Source organism: Myxocyprinus asiaticus, chromosome 1 (assembly GCF_019703515.2).
Source record: "Myxocyprinus asiaticus isolate MX2 ecotype Aquarium Trade chromosome 1, UBuf_Myxa_2, whole genome shotgun sequence".
Taxonomy (NCBI): Eukaryota; Metazoa; Chordata; class Actinopteri; order Cypriniformes; family Catostomidae; genus Myxocyprinus; species Myxocyprinus asiaticus.
In genome coordinates, this window is record NC_059344.1 from 64,163,258 (window position 1) to 64,184,002 (window position 20,745).

The 20,745-nt window shown below is 36.4% G+C and overlaps 1 protein-coding gene across 1 annotated transcript in view; it reads right to left on the reverse strand.

Moving 5' to 3' along the window:
- Positions 1 to 20,745, reverse strand: part of LOC127423106 (ankyrin-2-like) — a 101,739-nt gene that overhangs the window by 31,171 nt on the left and 49,823 nt on the right. Inside the window, exons 17-31 of the mRNA XM_051667201.1 lie at positions 19,193 to 19,291; positions 18,820 to 19,017; positions 17,190 to 17,288; positions 17,000 to 17,098; positions 16,296 to 16,394; positions 16,112 to 16,210; positions 15,930 to 16,002; positions 13,972 to 14,113; positions 12,939 to 13,026; positions 11,887 to 11,990; positions 11,337 to 11,366; positions 8,924 to 9,148; positions 4,647 to 4,745; positions 1,209 to 1,363; positions 732 to 943 (exon numbers count right to left, since the gene is read on the reverse strand). Of these exons, the coding sequence (XP_051523161.1) occupies positions 732 to 943; positions 1,209 to 1,363; positions 4,647 to 4,745; positions 8,924 to 9,148; positions 11,337 to 11,366; positions 11,887 to 11,990; positions 12,939 to 13,026; positions 13,972 to 14,113; positions 15,930 to 16,002; positions 16,112 to 16,210; positions 16,296 to 16,394; positions 17,000 to 17,098; positions 17,190 to 17,288; positions 18,820 to 19,017; positions 19,193 to 19,291 (1,821 nt within the window). The remainder of the gene's footprint in view (positions 1 to 731; positions 944 to 1,208; positions 1,364 to 4,646; positions 4,746 to 8,923; positions 9,149 to 11,336; positions 11,367 to 11,886; positions 11,991 to 12,938; positions 13,027 to 13,971; positions 14,114 to 15,929; positions 16,003 to 16,111; positions 16,211 to 16,295; positions 16,395 to 16,999; positions 17,099 to 17,189; positions 17,289 to 18,819; positions 19,018 to 19,192; positions 19,292 to 20,745) is intronic.

A 20,745-nucleotide genomic window follows, 5' to 3' on the forward strand; every position in this document is an offset into this window, starting at 1 on the left:
ACATGTCCTCAGCTGACAGCTTCATTGAATTCTACCCGCTCAACACCAGTTTCATGTACAACAGTAAAGAGAAGACTCAGGGGTGCAGGCCTTATGGGAAGAATTGCAAAGAAAAAGCCACTTTTGAAACAGAAAAACAAAAAGAAAAGGTTAGAGTGGGCAAAGAAACACAGACATTGGACAACAGATAATTGGAAAAGTTTTTTATGGATCTTAGGAAGTGTGGGGTGAAATGTCACCTGAGTATCTGGACAAACTGACAGCTAGAATGTCAAGGATCTGCAAAGCTGTCATTGCTGCACGTGGATGATTTTTTGATGAGAACTCTTTGAAGTAGTTTAAGAAGTTCTAAACATTTTTTATTTTTTATTGTAATAGTAATTTTTCACGTTATTAATGTCCTGACTATACATTGTGATCAGCTGAATGCCACTTTGGTGAATAAAAGTACCAATTTCTTTCCATAAGAGCAAAATCTGTTCATTATTCCAAACTTTTGGCCACCAGTGTGTGTGTGTGTGTGTGTGTGTGTGTGTGTGTGTGTGTGTGTGTGTGTGTGTGTGTGTGTGATATATATATAAAGCTTCTTCAAAATTTAGTAACCATTTGCCTAAGACTACACATCTGCACAATTTGGACGTTAATTAACCAATATCAAAACAGGCAAGAGAGCCGTTGTTCCGAATACCAGCACAGCTGTGGTTCGGTTTGGATAACAGTACCCATGTTACCTGCAGGCCAACACGGATGCGTTTAGTGAGCGCTCCCTCTGGGAACACAGCCTGGACTTGTGGGACTACCGTACTGCTCAGAATTCCACCTTCTGGACCAATCAGATTACTGTCCTGTTTGATACGTGACACCACTGCGAAGTACTGTGGGAAATCTCGAGTGATGATGCGACAGATGCGCTTTCTCTCCAGCTCCTCCGGTGGGTCCAGTCCTGAATATGGAGAATGCTTTGTATTTGTCACTAAATAAATTCATTATATAGAAAAGTAGCACATTGCTTATTACCAAAAAGAGGTATTATTTTTACTTTCAGCAAAGTAATCAAATTTTGTAATACGTGAAACATGTTACTACCAACACTGTTGTTCAATATTGTTCAGTACAACATAACCAATTACATTGCTTAAACCTTAACCCAGTTAAAATAATTATTAATGTAGTAAAAAAAATTAAATAATAATAATAATTCTACTCACCCTCATCTATGCCATTGAGTATCTGGTTGAGCTCTTCTTCAGTGTACTCGCAGTGATGCTCCTTCCAGCTCTCTCCCGTCTCACTGCGTAAGATCACCAGCTCTCTCTCCTTCCCTCTCAGAGCTGCAAAGTGAGGGATCTCCACGATCACCGGCCTGATACCCAGCACAACATTACAACACTGTTATACATGAAAACATAGTAAAGAGTGGTGAAGCATCTACAGTGCATTCAGAAAGTATTCAGACCCCTTCATTTTTTTTCACATTTTATGTTGCAGCCTTATGCTTAAATGCTTTAAATAAAAACAAATTTCACATCAATCTGCACTCCATACCCCATAATGACAAAACAAAAAGCTGATTTTTGATAACTTTGCAAATTTATTAAAAAGAAAAAACTGAAATATTACATTGACATAAGTATTCAGACCATTTGCTATGACACTTGAAATTTAGCTCAGGTGCATCCCAATTCTCTGGATCTTCTTTGAAATGTTTCTACACTTTGATTGGAGGCAAATCAAATTTGTGCCAAATTCAATTGATTGGACATGATTTGCAAAGGCACACACCTGTCCATATAAGGTCTCACAGCTGAAAATGCATATCAGAGCAAAAACCAAGCCATGAGGTCAAAGGAACTGCCTGCAGAGTTCAGAGACAGGATTGTGTCTAAGCACAGATCTGGAGACGGCTACACATTTTTTTGGCTGCATTGAAGATTCCCAAGAGCACAGTGGCCTCCATAATTCTTAAATGGAAGTTTGGAACAACCAGGACTCTTCCTAGAGCTAGCCGCCCAGCTAAACTGAGCAATCGGGGGAGAAGGGCCTTGGTAAGAGAAGTGACCAAGAACCCAGTGGTCACTTTGGTTAAGCTCCAGAGATCATGTGTGAAGATGGGAGAAACTTGCAGAAGGACAACCATCACTGCAACACTCCACCGATCTGGGCTTTATGGCAGAGTTGTCAGACGGAGGCCTCTCCTCAGTGCAAGACACATGAAAGCCCACTTGGAATTTGCATAAAAGCACCTAAAGTACTCTCAGACTGCGAGAAACAAGATTCTCTGGTCTGGTGAAATGTAGATTGAACTTTTTGGCCTCAATTCCAAGCATCATGTCTGGTGGAAACCAGGCACCGCTCATCACCTGCACAATACCATCCCAACAGTGAAGCATGGTGGTGGTAGCAGCATAATGCTGTGGGGGTGTTGTTCAGCGGCAGTGATTGGGGGACTGGTCAGGGTTGAAGGAAATCTGAACGCAGCAAAATACAGAGATATCTTTAATGAAAAACTGGTCCAGAGTGCTCAGGACCTCAGACTGGGCCAAAGGTTCACCTTCCAACAGGACAATGACCACAAGCACACAGCCAAGACAATGCAAGAGTGGCTTAGGGACAACTCTGTGAATGTCCTTGAGTGGGCCAGCCAGAGCCTGCACTTGAACCCAATCGAACATCTCTGGAGACACCTGAAAATGGCTGTCCTCTGACGGTTCCCATCCAACCTGACAGAGCTTGAGAGGATCTGCAGAGAAGAATGGCAGAAATCCCCAAATCCAGTTGTGCAAAGCTTGTCGCATCATCCCCAAAAACACTTGAGGCTGTAATCGCTGCCAAAGGTGCTTCAACATAATACTGAGTGAAGGGTCTGAATACTTATGTCAATGTAATATTTCAGTTTTTTCTTTTTAATACATTTGCAAAGTTATCAAAAATATGGTTTTTGCTTTGTCATTATGGGGTATGGAGTGTAGATTGATGTGATAAGATAATAATTTAAAGCATTTTAGCATTAGACTGCAACATAACAAAATGTGAAAAAAAATACAGGGGTCTGAATACTTTATGAATGCACTGTAGATACTTCAAGTCTACCAGATCCAGATACTTTTGATTAAAATCCTACTGGATATTCTATAACCTGAATGAAACCCTTCAGAAAATATTTCAAGAAAAAAAAAATACTTATATGCACATAACCACATAAATTCATGCAGCAACTAAAGGTAGCTCAAAAAATGGCAGAACAAATAATAATAATAAAAAAAAGTACAAACAACTGGGTACAAACGGGTGCTAAAGGAAACATGGGAAAATGGTTTGTACAACTACAAATAACATATTACTAATCTGTGACACATTACTCCACATACCATTACTAAAGCATGTTGCTTTCATCATGAATTTCCTAAACTTGTGAAAATTTATGATGGTGCAGCTTAGCACTATATTCACAATTTACTGATTTTAAACAAGTTTGGAAACAATCATGACTAATAAGGGTGAATCTCATGTAACCTGCCAAGAACATGTCCAGATCATATTTCACTCCAAAAAAACAAAACAAAAATATTAAAAATACAATTTGCTTTAAAAAATGAAGCCTACAGATACAGTCAGCAAGGAGGCCCACCCACTCGTGGGGGAAAGCAAAGTGCTGTTACCACAGATACTCATACATTCCTATGAAGAATGCGGGGAGAAATATCCGATAGATTTAGGCCATTTTAACAACAAAAAACATGACAAAAATCTGTTGTGTAGTTTTTTGCACTTCGAACAACGCCAAAAACCCCCGAAACTGATTTTTTTATTGCCCACCAACTGACAGCAATATAAGCCTAAAGAAGAGGACTGTGGCTGCAAGCTGTTTTTAGCCATAAAGTAGTTTCTTAGCAGTGCCAGGCCACCCCAAGATAGCTAAAATTTCATATTTTACAGCAACTTTACCAGAAACCCCATTTACTTGAACATACCGAGAAATACATCCACTTAGAAATGTTTGACTGATTAAAGCATGAAAAACAATAAGCAGCGCTCGACTCCGAAGTAATGTGAAATTTTTGTTTATAATTTAATGTTTATAATTGAAATTGTAAAGTGTCAAGACATCATGGTGGTAATTGTTGGACTGTTGCATTACAGTATTTCATTTCCTGTTATACCTTAAAACACAATTACAGTAATGAGAATCTAATAAGAATCACATTAATAATAACTGTAATTACAAAAGGCTTAAAAGTGCAACGTCTGGCCGCATTACAATAAAGAGAATTGGTAGGGTGGGGTGGGGGTGCTAAATTGACATGAAAATGTCAAAATGCAAATAAATAAATAAATAAATAAACATAAGGTTCTTAAAAATAAGCCACATTATTTTAAGGCAAAATGTAATATGTTATTTTATTTCTTTTAATTTTAGGGTGAAATGTGACCTGGAAATATTTTTTATGCGATTCACCTAAAAAAGGCAAAAATGAGAACTTAAAATGACACTACAGTGCCCATATGATACCATACAGCACCTTACAGAGGAAACACAAACACTTCATAATGAATATAACCAATACAACACAATTAAATGAACATAACAGGAGAGCGTGGGGTGTGGGACTGGCATCCATTGACTGTTTCATGTGTGTCACTCCTACCCCAGGAATTTTGTGCCTGGTGGCCCCAGCTGAAGAATGCGGCTAACCAAACTCTCGCCCTCATTCAGAGGGGGCGGGGCAGTAGGGAGGTGGAGCTTACTGTCATCCAATAGCAGCAGTGAGAAAAGAGAGCATAGGTGACATATTGTTGGATTTGTTTCATAAATACTTTCAATTTAGAAGATCTTTTCCTAAAAACAAAAACGGTAACTCGACTGAAAAAAGTAAATAAAAAGTACTTAATTGCTCTTAAAACTCTTGAATAACCTTTAGTTAGTTCTCAGAATGGCATACTACCATATTACTGTACACTATTTCTACAGAGAAATGATCTAGAACTAAAATCAACCATGATCTCATTCATGACTTATTTTATTGGGCTGGCAAATGGTTTCATTAAGGTTGAATTATTCTTAAATTGTTTGTAAAACCGTTCTTACTTAAAATTCCCGCACTGAATCGAATTTAAGAACAGTCTATACAGAGACTCTGCTCATGTTTCAACCATCCATTCACCTACTGTATATATATAGAAATATAGAAAAACCTTCAAATTAATCATGGAGTGTTTTCAGAAGGATCCATTTGCAAAATGATTAATAATTATTTGCACTTTGAATTTCCTTATATATATATATTCATATATGTGTGTATGTATGTATATGTGTATGTGTATGTGTGTGTGTGTGTGTGTGTATATGTATATGTATATATATATATATATATATATAGTACATATATATATATATACATACATACATACATATATATATACATATATACATATACACACACACACACACACACACACACACACACACACACACATATACACATACACATACATATATATTGTCTATTGTGTATTTTATATGTACATTTTTCTTTTCAATATTTATCTATTTTTTATTCAATTTTAATTATTGTTTCTGTTTTTGTATTGTTGTACACTGGAAGCTCCTGTCAGCAAGGCAAATTCCTTGTTTGTGTAGGCATACTTGGCAATAATGCTCATTCTGATTCTGATAAAAAAATAAAAATAATTCTGAAAGTCAGAAATTCTCAGTTTAAAATTCTTAAATGGGTCATGACATATATTATAATTTTATTATCTTCCCTCAGGTCCACTTTTTCACCCTGTGTCCGGCCCTCTGTCTAAAAGCTCAGTTTAAAGTTATCTGGCCCTTTAAGACATCACTGTAAACACCCTCTGTTCTGATTGGCTAACTTCATGCAGTCCCTCAAATACAGCCATATTTGAAACTCAATCGCAAAAAAAAAAAATGAACAAGCTTCACATTATAATTTATAAAACTACATTTCAGGATTAACACATAATGTACACCCAACACATTTCATCTGAATGTATCAAAATGTTCCCTAAAGCACAGCAACTACCAAACAGTCATGACATTTGAAACATTTGTGAATGAAACAGTTATCTTCAATAACAATAACTAGTTCACATACAATCCACACTGAAGTGTTCTGAATATGCAAATGTAATACAGTCCATGGTGATGTTTGGTGCTTCAACCGGCAACAGGCCAAAGCAGAGATGCTGGTCTTCAAATCTCACATTTCAATGTTTGTTTACACACAGAACAGCATGTGTTTCTCCCAGAGGCAGCAGCAGAATGAGATGCGTTTTTAAAAGTTGTGCTTGTACCGCTCTTAAAACGCACCGCACATCGCTGGAAACGCATCGAAACGATTAAAGACGTCCATATAGTGCATGTGTACAAAAGACTAACAACTAAAAAGGCACAGATGGGTGCAAAAACGGTCCAGGATGCCTTCAAAACAGCACAACAGCAAGATGAAACAGGATGGAGGTCTCCTTTTTAGAGTGCTAACTTGACATTGAGTCTTTTAAAAGCAGTGCGAGATTAATGATAATGGTCAAAGCCTTGTGATGTCACAAGTTCCACACATTCCAAACAGCCCGTTTCTTGAGCCTGGTTTAAATAAATGCTCTTTTTCTATTAAGGAAGAAGTTTTCAGTTCTGAAATGTACAGTATGTTTTTATAGTACAATGACCTCCTATATGTCAAAAGATCAAGGACAATTAGATTCCTCATGCCATGACCCCTTTAATAAACAATTGGTATTTACCTTGAAAAACTATTATGGGCAAAATTGTTTGGTGTGGTGGGACAGACGTCATTTTAGAAAAATTGCTAGAAATTATTTTCACACAATAAATGTTGAAATATTTTATGCCTATTTCACTCTATGTTTAGATTATCAAACTTTTAAGCATGTAATAATTTGTATTTTTATAATGGATTTTCATAGTTTAATATTAAATGTCTGGGTCTGGGACAAGGCAAAAACAGTGAAATCTCTACATAAAAAGGCATCTGTAAAGAACCAAAAATACATGATGTACAGTGCATCCGGAAAGTATTCACAGCGCTTCACTTTTTCCACATTTTGTTATGTTACAGCCTTATTCCAAAATGGATTAAATTAATTATTTTCCTCAAAATTCTACAAACAATACCCCATAATGACAACGTGAAAGAAATTTGTTTGAAATCTTTGCAAATGTATTAAAAATAAAAAACGAAAAAAATCACATGTACATAAGTATTCACAGCCTTTGCTCAATACTTTGTTGAAGCACCTTTGGCACCAATTACAGCCTCAAGTCTTTTTGAGTATGATGCTACAAGCTTGGCACACCTATTTTTGGGCAGTTTCTCCCATTCTTCTTTGCAGGACCTCTCAAGCTCCATCAGGTTGGATGGGGAGCGTCGGTGCACAGCCATTTTCAGATCTCTCCAGAGATGTTCAATCGGGTTCAAGTCTGGGCTCTGGCTGGGCCACTCAAGGACATTCACAGAGTTGTCCCGGAGCCACTCCTTTGTTATCTTGGCTGTGTGCTTAGGGTCGTTGTCCTGTTGAAAGATGAACCTTCGCCCCAGTCTGAGATCCAGAGCGCTCTGGAGCAGGTTTTCATCAAGGATGTCTCTGTACATTGCTGCATTCATCTTTCCCTCGATCCTGACTAGTCTCCCAGTTCCTGCCGCTGAATAACATCCCCACAGCATGATGCTGCCACCACCATGCTTCACTGTAGGGATGGTACTGGCCAGGTGATGAGCGGTGCCTGGTTTCCTCCAGACATGACGCTTGCCATTCAGGCCAAAGAGTTCAATCTTTGTTTCTCATGGTTTAAGAGTCCTTCAGGTGCCTTTTGGCAAACTCCAGGCGGACTGTCATGTGCCTTTTACTGAGGAGTGGCTTCCGTCTGGCCACTCTACCATACAGGCCTGATTGGTGGAGTGCTGCAGAGATGGTTGTTCTTCTGGAAGGTTCTCCTCTCTCCACAGAGAGACACTGGAGCTCTGTCAGAGTGACCATCGGGTTCTTGGTCACCTCCCTGACTAAGGCCCTTCTCCCCCGATCGCTCAGTTTGGCCGGGTGGCCAGCTCTAGGAAGAGTCCTGGTGGTTCCAAACTTCTTCCATTTACCGGTGATGGAGGCCACTGTGCTCATTGGGACCTTCAATGCTGCAGAAATTTTTCTGTACCCTTCCCCAGATCTGTGCCTCGATACAATCCTGTCTCGGAGGTCTACAGACAATTCCTTGGACTTCATGGCTTGGTTTGTGCTCTGACATGCACTGTTAACTGTGGGACCTTATATAGACAGGTGTGTGCCTTTCCAAATCATGTCCAATCAACTGAATTTACCACAGGTGGACTCCAATCAAGTTGTAGAAACATCTCAAGGATGATCAGTGGAAACAGGATGCACCTGAGCTCAATTTTGAGTGTCATGGCAAAGGCTGTGAATACTTATGTACATGTGATTTTTTTCGTTTTTTTATTTTTTATAAATTTGCAAAGATTTCAAACAAACTTCTTTCACGTTGTCATTATGGGGTATTGTTTGTAGAATTTTGAGGAAAATAATGAATTTAATCCATTTTGGAATAAGGCTGTAACATAACAAAATGTGGAAAAAGTGAAGCTCTGTGAATACTTTCCAGATGCACTGTAGGCCTGGTAAAAAGTTTCCAATTCAGTTTTAATGAGACCTTTACAAGATAAATGTTTTTAATTTTTAATTAAAATCAACCTCTGGGACATGAAATAACCCGAAGCTGAAAAAACACCATATATGTATATTATTATTATTATTACTTGTGGTAAGGCCAGTGAAAACATTGGCAGAGGAAGCAAATCTTTGAACTACTGGCCCAGTGTTGTGCCGTGACTGTGGTTATGCATACATGTCTAGATTTTATCATCAAACAGATGCTTACCCAAGGAATTGCGCTCCAGAGGGTCCCACCTCGATCAGCCTGCCAGCCAGACCCTCTCCCTCCACCATGGTGGGCATAGTTGCCAACCGGTGCCTTTTCACCAGTCTACAGGTAACCCGTGTAGGAGCACTGCATTTCCTCGGTGGAATGATGATTCGAAGTCCGTTGTGACGGCACCCTCGCATTGCACCTCCGCGGGCGTCCACCATGAAGCTGACCAAGAAACTGCATAGAGGGTACATGATGTTAAAATGTTTGAGACCCTAACTTCAGATGAAGCTTTGGTAATGATCCAATTAGCACATCACTGATGAAAATAATACACATGTTGACAGTGGAATCACAAGCCATTTTATAAAGTACAGTACTGTAGTTACAATGATCATGATGCACAACTGCATTATGAACATTAAATACTTTACACAACTATTATCAATTGAAATGTTAATGTTCATGCCAACACACACACACATTACCAGCACACTGTCAGGAAATATGATCTAAAGATGCAATCCTGGTGGCACAACATGCATGGCAGACAAAGCGCAAACCATGTTTATTATTTTGGCAAAGTGAATACAATAATGAGAACCCTCTTATGATGGCACACTGCTATGATAATACACAATGGGCTAATTAAAAATAAAATAATCTTTGTATCTTTTATATATTTATTTGAATCATAAATATGAACAATAAAATTATAAATACATAAATAAAAAATATTTATTAAAATGATGTCTTTAAATTTCATTTAATTTATTTAAATAATTTTAAAATAAACAAAATTGAAATAATTTATTTTCTACATTTTTTTTTGTTTTGTTTTTTTTTTTTCACATTTTCCTTGTTTGCACACTTTTGGTAGTCCACAAAAAGTAAGTCACCACTAAACAAACTTTTCTGTTTCCGAAATTTATCGAATTGCTTTACCAGGGTTTTCTTGAATTCCTTTTCAAATATCATCTCATTATAAACATTATATTATGTTTAGCAGTAACATAATAAATAGTGAAGACATGTATTGTTTAATTTATATATTCTGTACAGTATGTATCTTTGATTGTAAGTTACAGTTTTTAATTGATATTTTATTAAAAAAAATTGTTCTATTATTTGTAGTTCAATTTTTTCCATTTCTGATATTGTTTAGGGTACCAAGAGAGTCAAACTGCCATTGGGTTCAGGAGAAATGCTGGTAATGTCAGAGAGCACTAATGTTTGGATATTTACAGTTCTGTGCAAAAGTTTTAGGCACTTGTGAAAAATGTTGCATAGTGAGGATGTCTTAAAAATTATGACATAAATAGTTTTCATTTATCACTTAATGTCATACAAAGTCCAGTAAACATAAAAAAAGCTACATCAATATTCGGTGTGACCACTTTGCCTTTAAAACAGCACCGATTCTCCTAGTTACACCTGGACACAGTTTTTCTTGGTTGTTGGCAGATAGGATGTTCCAAGCTTCTTGGAGAATTCACCACAGTTCTTCTATTTATTTAGGCTGTCTCTATTGCTTCTGTCTCTTTATGTAATCTCAGACTGACTCGATGTTCAGTGGGGGGCTTTATGGGGGCAATGACATCTGTTGCAGGGCTCCCTGTTCTTCTTTTCTAATCTTTTCTATTTGTAAAAGTATTGTTTGGGAGTCTAACATTTATATTTCCTATTGACACACTTAAGCTCAAGATATAAATAACCATCTTAAGACAAATGCTTTTGTGAAACATCTTATGTGCCTAAGACATTTGCACAGTACTGTACATGAATAAAATCATGTGAAAAGTGCAATGGTGAAATATCACAACACTACATTTGTTGATTACACAATCCACAAACATATGAAAAAGAATGAAAATCAGACAACAAATACTGTGTTAGTGTCTAAGACGTGTTTAGGAAATGATAACATTCAGATGACTTCCAACTTGCAATGCCTGTTGGCATCTCTGAGCAGCAATCAATCAAATTATGTTATAACATTTTATCAGGGTCCACACACCTTTCATAACTTTTCCAGTCCAGTTTGTGGTTACTGGATAAGGATTTTTAAAAATATTTGTATACTGTAGTGATTGCTGGGCTGGATTCCCAGATGTGTATAATTGTAACCAAGCTAACACGAAGCTATATCTACATGTTAAACCGCACAGCAAAGCTACAAAAATTCACAATCACTACAGAAATGACTTTTCAGATTTTATTCATTTCTAAAATCCCCTGATATTTCCAGGTTTTCCATTAGCGTGGGAACTCTGAACTACACTTCACTAAGACTCTTCACCTTTATTGTACACTAATGTTTCTATCGAGACGTAACAATATTCCAAGAGGCATTGCAAGACAATACAAAACTCATGTGTTCCCTGTGTGGAGGTCAGAGGTCAAATGACACACTGCAGCAAGTCACCTGCTGTTGTCATGACACGGAGAACAACGGCTGAAGGCCAAAAATACCATTTAGAAAGAGAGAGAGAGAGAAAGATGAAAGAGAGAAGTTTGAAAAATAGGAACTAACTTAAAGGAACTAGTTAGTAACTTTGCATTTTCAAGGGCATCATCCAATATGTTTTGTGTGGTCATTAAAAATATAACATTAAAGGTTTGCACAGAATATTTGTGGACATTTTTATTTGGGACACCTTGCAATACCAAGAACAAATATTTAATTGTGAAAAAGTCAATATGAAACAGTGTTTGCAACCGTTTTAATACCGTAATGTGATGCAAAATAGGATATTCAATGGGGACAAAATGTAAATCGGGGCTTGATTTTATCTATTGGCAACTGACAGGTGGGATATTTTCTTTGCAATAACATTCACAATAAGATGAGGAACATGTAGTAAGAAAGTAAATGGGATCAATTTTGATTTTATGTTGACTTTAATACAAGTGTATGTGAGAAAAAGTGTGTGTGTGTGTGTGTGTGTTGGAGATCACTCATATCTTTTGCATACCCAGAATGAGCAGGACTTGAGGAGAGCGCTATATTATCCAGGTTTTCATTTTCCCAGCTCAGTCTGTACGAGTCTTTCTCGTTCTCTCTTGCTAGAGAAGACACCTGGAGTAGACGAAGGCTTTTCTTTTAAAAATTGTTGCTATCAACTCAACCTTTACAACCAGAGTGTAATAAAGAAATTACACACAGAATTCAAGAGAATACAGAGTCAAAACTATAAATACAGCGATAGCACTTTATAATCAGTTTACATTTTTTACTATTCATTAATGCATTAGTTATCATGAACCAACAATGAACAATATATTTTTGGGTAACACTTTACAATAAGGTTCCATTCGTTAACATTAGTTAATGCATTAGGTATAATGAACAAACAATTAACAATATATTTTTTGCAGCATTTATTAATCTTAGCTAATGTTTGTTAATAACACATAATAAAAAAATAATTGTTCATCATTAGTTCATGTTAGTTCAAAGTGCATTAACTAATGTTAACAAATACAACTTTAGATTTAAAAAATGTATTAGTAAACTAATGTTGTTAACTAATGTTTACAAAAGGAACCTTATTGTAAAGTGTCACTAATACATCATAAAAAATAAAAAAAAAGCGTATTTATGTATGTGCACGGCAGAAAGACGATCAAATGTGGCATGAGCTGCAACACCCACTATTATGAAGGTTTAATCCAAATGTGAAATTGCTTTTTGTTTTCATTTTAAACAGTGTTTGTTGATCTATAAACCTACCAAACATATTTTTGTGAAATGTTCTGCTTGAAAGTGTGAGTGTGCCATCTTTCTTTAAAAATAAATGCCACTTGGTTTGATATTTTGAGATCTAATGCAAGACATTTTGAAATCAGACATTTTTAAGTGCGGCTTAAGTGTCCAAATATTTTTTAGAGCCACGGTATAATTCTGTCACTTATTAAATCCATAAGAAACATTCCTTTTATTAAAAAAAAAAAAAAAAAAAAAATCTAATAAATAAAAATACCACTGGTATAACCTCTGGTTCCTGTAAATCAAGATCAAATTTACCTGGTTACCATAAATCATATCTTCCATCACCCCATAATGCCTTGCTGGGTAGTAGTTCTGGTGAGTGCGTGTGTAAGATCTGTCCAAACTGATGACATTCATTAACACAAATCAACCAATCGGCTGTAGGTTGGCATGGCAACATTTACACAAAGCTGCAAATAGTAGCAAACTTCCAAAAATATTAGCAACTAGAATTCTCAGAATCTATGATATTTTAAAGAACATCAAAAATATAGTTATAACATGACACAGTGATACATAGAAAGTGAAGTGTTTCCCACATACCTTTGTAAGCGACTATGTTAGCATTAGCGGGAAAAAGAATGTGTGCATTAAAATATGACAATTTGCATTTATTTATAAAATATACATAATATAAGTTGAAGTTATACTAACAAAGGATAAGTGACTTGAACAAAAAATGCCATTCATTTCAAAGAATATTCCTTCTTCAATGCAATTTAAGCTTTTAATGTTTAGTCAACTTTAAAGACCAAATAGTACACTTATTACTATATTAATATACTTTTATATACTATATAAATAAACTTTTATATACTATTTTAAATGTAAAAATACGATATAAACATAAATATACATTACTATACTGTACAAATATACTTTTTTACTGTATAAATTAAGTGCTTTATAAAAATGCAATTTTCACATTTCTGCTTTTAAACTTGTCAGTACAATCACCCCATAGACTTCTATTTAAAGTGCGTTACTGTACACATGATTTGCCTTTTTTATATACAAACTGGGAGACAGATTAAAATGAGTTTTGTAATAATTAATAGAATGTCACAGAAGCCATAAATACAGCTCAAGTTGTATTTAACGCTGCACAATCCTCTATATGGTTACAATGTGTACAGGACAAGACAGTAAAAATTCTTTATAAATATTAAACAATGGCAGATAACAGTTTTTACAGAAATTAGCAGAATTTGAGTCAATGGCAGGACCTTGGAAAAAACATATATAACCCTATTTATCAACTCCATATTTCATATCAAAACTAATCTACCTGTCAGATTGTCCTCCTTCTAAACTGAAGCGCAGGTAGTTCATGCCATCCAGGTACTGACCAGGTAAAGAATCATCTCCTAACTCTCTCAAATCTTCGGCCCTCAAGTACTCGCCACCATCACCTGTCATTGTGTCATCACCTGGTGCACATATGTCATTAAAAACAAATGCATTGTCAAGCAATTATTACAATACAGGGATTAGTTGTTCTAAAACTTGAGAGACTGTCAGAGATAAACTTGAGATTCTCAAGAATGTGCAAGCACACAAACACACACCTGCACACTTTACAGGTCCTTCATTCTTGAAATGAAGGACCATATGCATTTGTTTAAGATTGCATAAATTAGCAAAGCCTCTATGATTGTATTACAGCAAACTACTGTAGACTGCAGCAATTCTAGGGCATTACAGTAAAGAATGAAGCTTAATGAAGCTGTTCTGCTGCAGTTGTAATTTTTGTCCAGCAGGGGCAGTGTTTATAGCTTGTGCTTTAAGCCAATGCGCTGACAATGAAGGCAAGACATACTGTAGAGCGACAGTGGAGTTTGGCTGTCAGTAGCATATTGGCTGCCTAGAGTGTGGAACGATGAGAAATAACAACACAAATAGAACAGAAAATAGTGTATAGTACTTTCAAAAGAAATAAGCGACTGTCCGAGTCTTTTAGCAAACACAAAAACAAGCTAAATGCTAGTCTGTAGCAAACTGAGATAGATGCTCAAACTTCAACATTGTTGTTTGACGCCACTTTTGTGGCTTTTACTCCATGTCTGTTAGCTTTGAGGCTATCATGGCCGGGTCTAACGGTGGGGCTATGGGGGCATTGCCCCCCTAGATTTTCCTTGTGCACCTCTGCATAGGCAGCAAGTTTATCACAACACAAGCTAATTACTAAACTAGCACGCTTTGGTGTTTTCTGCAACTGTTATCATTTTGCTTATTAAAATACACCATGATTGATCCTTTCTTGAAATTCACAGTGTATCATTCAGTTAATATTGCTGAAAGATCTCATAATTAATAGCAAGGCCGTAGCAAATGGGGTGAAAGATGGTAACGATTCTAGGGGCCCACAGGTTCAGGGGGGCCCACAACAAATTTTAAACAGTATATTTTCATATGAAAGGGACCAAGAGCAATATATAGTCAGGGGGCCCATAATTCCTTGCTACGGCCCTGATTAATAGTACCGATTAGTGATAGACCGATATATCGGACAGGCTGATTAATCAGCCGATATTTGGCTATTTTGCGATCATCCCACTTTACCTTGTGTCAGTTCCAAAATGTATCGATTGATTTCAAGTCAACACTTTCAAAGTTTTTTCTTTTCAAGTTTATGCATATATATTTAAGCAAATATTGCATAAAATAAGTGTGTGTTTCACTTCAGAAATTTTGTATACATCTGATTTGCTGTTGTTAAATTGTATTATGTTTATCTGCATTTATATTGCCATTTATATTGGCCATCGGCCATCCTGGTCTCTAGATATCGGTATCGGCCATTGAAAAAACCCATATCGGTCGACCTCTAGTACCGATACCTGCAGTACAATTTCAATAACAAACAATAACAATAAAACTTTTTACTTATATCATCATGTTTCAAGAAAAAAAAAAGATCATCAACCACTGCAACATCCAGTCAGTCATCCAGTCATGTAACTGTCAAAGTAAACAACCCCAAACCATGCCGTGCAAACTTGTTGCCTATACAACTATTATCAACATCATTAAAATGCCACACTAATGCACACACTGGCACCAGAATACCCTCAAAATCATCAGATATAGCTACATCATCGACATGCCTTGGCACTGCATAAACCCATGTTTAATACACATTGATAACCAGATTTCAAATGAAAATGTGTCAGGCGTGCCAATATATTTGAGGAGATCATTAGGAATCTATTGACTGACGGATCAGTAATTGTTTGCTATACTCACCCTCTTCGTCAGACACATCAAGCACTTCTGTCATGGTTTCTGGAACATTTAACTTGTGTTTCTCCGTCACCGTCTACATCGAAGCAAACAAACACAATTATGCAGTAGTAATAACCACTTTGTGTCTATTTTACTATTACTAATGCATATTTAATGCATTTTTATTTTTCAAGAAAACTTGCCGTTGTAGTAGTGATAATTTCCTCTGTGACCACCCTCAGTGTGTCAACCACAGAAATGTAACCAAGGCGACGGGCGATGGCCAGAGCCGTGTTTCCATTCTACATAATACAGTAAGAGACACATCATCAACACAACAGATAAATGTGCATGTGTATGTGTGTTAATGTGTTTATATTTGCTCACCACAGTGACGGCATTGGGTTTGGCTCCAAACTGGAGTAAAACATTGATGATGTGCGTGTTGCCTTGTTGTGCAGCCTGATGTAGCGGTGTATAACCATTCTGACAAGACAAGCATGCATATTTAGACTGCCCAATATCCCTATAACATCTTTTGAATGATAAATACATATTATAGCCTACTTTTTTTATAAAGCGTAATTTAATTTATACTGTTTAATAAGTTTAGTATTTTTTTTATCCCCTTTTCTCCCAATTTGGAATGCCCAATTCCTGCTACTTACTAGGTCCTCGTGGTGGCGCGGTTACTCACCTCAATCCGGGTGGTGGAGGACAAGTCTCAGTTGCCTCCGTTTCTGAGACTGTTAATATACGCACATCTTATCACGTGGCTCGTTGTGCATGACACCGCGGAGACTCACAGCATGTGGAGGCTCATGCTATTCTCCACGATCCACGCACAACTTACCACGCGCCCCATTGAGAGCGAGAACCACTAATCACGACCACGAGGAGGTTACCCCATGTGACTCTACCCTCCCTAGCAACCAGGCCAATTTGGTTCCTTAGGAGACCTGGCTGGAGTCACTCAGCACACCCTGGATTCGAACTCGCGACTCCAGGGGTGGTAGTCAGCGTCAAGACTCGCTGAGATACCCAGGCCCCAATAAGTTTAGTATTAAAAAAATGAATAGAATGATAGATACCTTTGTCTTAGCATTAACACTTGCCCCGGTCTTCAACAGAAAATTAACAATCTTAGCGTTTCCATAGTGACAGGCGACGATTAAAGGCGTGTATCCCAACTGGAAGAGATTTCAAATGTATCATTCACTCAGTCAAATTTATTAAAGGGTTTCAACATTTGATTTTGAGGTACAATAATGCTTTTTTTACTTTTGTCTGATGGTCCAAGTTGGCACCGTGCTTGACTAAGATCTCGCCAACACTGACTTTGTCCTCTTGGGCAGCAAGATGAAGGGGAATAAGTCCACTCTGAAGAAAACACCAAAGATATGAAAATCAAACCTCAAATATCTACACAACAGAGCTGGAGATGGACACTGGCACAATAAGAGAATAGTAGAATAATAGTGTTGCCCTTGACTATTTATTATAAATTTGATAATAATAATAATTTAAAACAAAAATTATATCTTCTGTATTTTGTATTTTTTGTTCTGTTGGATGTTGCTATAGTTAATCAGTTATTTACATCTTATTACTGTACCTTTCTTTTCATATACAGTGTGGTACATTAACTTTAGGTAAAAAGGAACCATGGAAAAGCAGCAGCGCTGCACCTAGCATGGTCACGAAAATAAAGCCCGAAAATAGACATGAAGAAAATGAAAAAGAAGCAGAGTACTATAAATACAATAATAAAATAAGGGGAGATTTTATGTACAGATTTAATTATTCATTTCATAAATTTACAGTGTTATGTATTTAATGATTAATTTAACTATTTAATTATTTAATTTTGAGTAATTTTGCCCTTTATAATTAAGTACATTTTATAAATTCTTTGTGTGTGTGTGTGTGTGTGTGTTTAATCTGTCTTAAAATGAACACATTTCAGCTTTTTTAATTTTATTAAAATTAAGTCTCATTAAAACTGAATTGGAAACTTATTTCCAGGCCTTCGTCGTTTTGATACTTTTCAAATGCCTTTTATGTATAGATTGTACCGCTTTAGCCTTGTTTTAATATTACACTATAAAAATTCATTAAAAAAATACAAATTATTATATTTGAACTATGATAATCTAAGCAAAGAGTGAAATAAATATAAACCATCTCAATATTTATTGTGTGAAAATGAATTCTATCAATTTTTCAAAAATTACAACTATCCCACAGTTGTAGCGTCATTTCCACCACACCAAACAGTGTTGCCCCTAATAAAGTTTTTTTTCAAAAGTTGGTGTACTTGTTAACCAAGTGGACAAAAGTGTCAGTGAAGAGCATGTGATATTTGAAGAAAACCAAGAAAATTCAAGGTAAATATCACTTGTGAGCAGAGTATTTTTATTGAGGGTCATTACCAGTCAAGCTGTAATTTTTCCAAAATATCCATAAATATGCACAATAAGTGTGAAAATATTATTTAATTGTGTTTATTTACGATACATAAAATGTTAGCTTTGAAATTAGTCTTCGCAAGACAAACGAGTCAGACATTTTGTTTTAAAAACGTTAAAAATGTCATTTCCACCACAGAATTCTATTAAATACAATACAGAATTTGAGATGTGCAGGAAATGACCCTGTGGTGGGAATTTTCATGACTTTCATTAAAAATGATCCTGTGATGCATGCATATACATTATTAGTAGACCAATTTAAAAGATTATTGAAAGTGCGAAAAATGTTTTAGATACACTTTATTTTGTAGGAGTCCAAAGTGCTAAAAGTGCCTGAAGTTGAAGAAGCACCCATATATATTTTTCCATTTATCAACATTCTCAGTCATTTCATACCAGTGTAAACAGTTTCGATTCGCAGTAATTTCAAAGTCATTCACCTTGGTGGGCACGTTGACATGAGCTCCTTTCTGCAGAAGCTGGGTGGCCATCTCACTGTGACCCTCCTGTGCAGCCAGATGAAGAGGTGTAACACCCTGTTTAGTCTGGATGTTGGTCTCAGCTCCATACTGCAGGAGAGTGCTGGCGATTTCCATCTGATTCTTCTTGGCTGCAATGTGCAGAGGAGTGTATCCATTCTAAATGAAGAGAGAGAAAAGAAATGGAGAACAGCTATGGTGGCATAACCAGAGAGAACTGAACTATAAGACAAAGAAAGAAAAATACACCTTTTCAAACACACACACACACACACACATTTCCCTTTTGTATTCTTGCAATGGACAGCGTTTTGTTAAGATGAAGTCTTCTCACCTTGGCTGTGGCATGGGGAGAGGCCCCTTTGTCCAAAAGCAGGAGTGCCACCTTCTGGTTATCATAGTGAGCAGCGACATGTAGAGGAGTGAGACCGTTCTGCTGGGATGAGGGGGTCAAGGTTAAGCGAGGACTGTTAGCGTCGCAAACGCATTAAATAAACCACAATGGCATACAACTGTTTAATGAAAAAAGCAATGTTAGCAGGGATTGTTATTGTGTGTTAAAGGGATAGTTCACCCGAAAATGAAAATTCTGCCATCCTCATGTCCTTCTAAACCCGTATGACTTTCTTCCATGGAACAGGAAGTGGCATGATGTTGCACAATCTTTTCTCCATACAATGAAAGTGAATGCTGACTGAGGCTGTTGATCTCCCTATGTGTTCCATGGAAAAAAGAAAGTCCTATGGGTTTGGAACAACACGAGGGGGGGTAAATGATTGATTTTTGGGTAAACTATCTCTTTGAATGTAAGGTTATTGTCTATATTAGAGTGCAAGCTCGGGAGCAATCAAGACCTGGTCCCTTATTACAGAATATAATTTTTTTTTTTTTTTAAATCATCATTAAGTGAAAATATGCTTACTGGTACTCTTGTAGGTCAACACAGCCTGAATGTACTTTCATTTATAAAATTATGTGAAGTGGGCTCTTTATGATTTATGTTTCCAATAGAGCTTTTAAAATAAATTACACTACACAGTATTATACCTAAACATAACAGTTATTCAAAATTTAATTTACTCTTCAACCAAATGATGATGTAAATATTTGTCCAAAATTCCAATATAGGAGCTGTGTTACTGTCTACATAGGCAGTAAACTTCTAAGGTAACATCCTAACCCAAATAGAAGCTCGTAAGCAGTGTCAGAAATTAACTTTTACATTATGGGGCAATATTGACATTTACATTTATGCATTTGGATCCAAAGCAACTTTCAGTGCACTTATTACAGGGACAATCCCACCAGAGCAACCTGGAGTTAAGTGCCTTGCTCAAGGACACAATGGTGGTGGCTTTGGGGATTGAACCAGCAACCTTCTGCTTACAAGTTCAGTGCTTTAGCCCACTATGCCACCACCAGTCTGTGGTGTTGTCTCCTGGATTTGATTTTTGCACTACCAAAAAGTTGTCATGTTTTCCAGTAAAAATATCTAAATATTCTTAAAACAAGATGTATTTACTTGACAAGCAAAATGTCATAAAACACAGTATTAAATCTTGTTTTCAGGCAAATCTGACTAAATTGAGTGATAAAACTTTGTGCTTGAAAAAAATAAAAAATAAAATATCTGCCAGTAGGATAAGAAAAATTAGGGTAAAAAACTTATTTTCCCTTTGAAAAAAGTGTATTTTTCTTACCCCACTGGCAAATAGTTTTTCTTGTTTTAAGTATAATAACTAAATTGAGTTAGATTTCTTTGAAATCAAGACAAAATATCTTATGCCATTTTGCTTGTTAGGTAAATTCGTCTTGTTTTGAGAATGTTTCGATATTTTTACTAGAAAACTAGATAAAAATACTAATTAAGAAAATGATTTTTTGTTG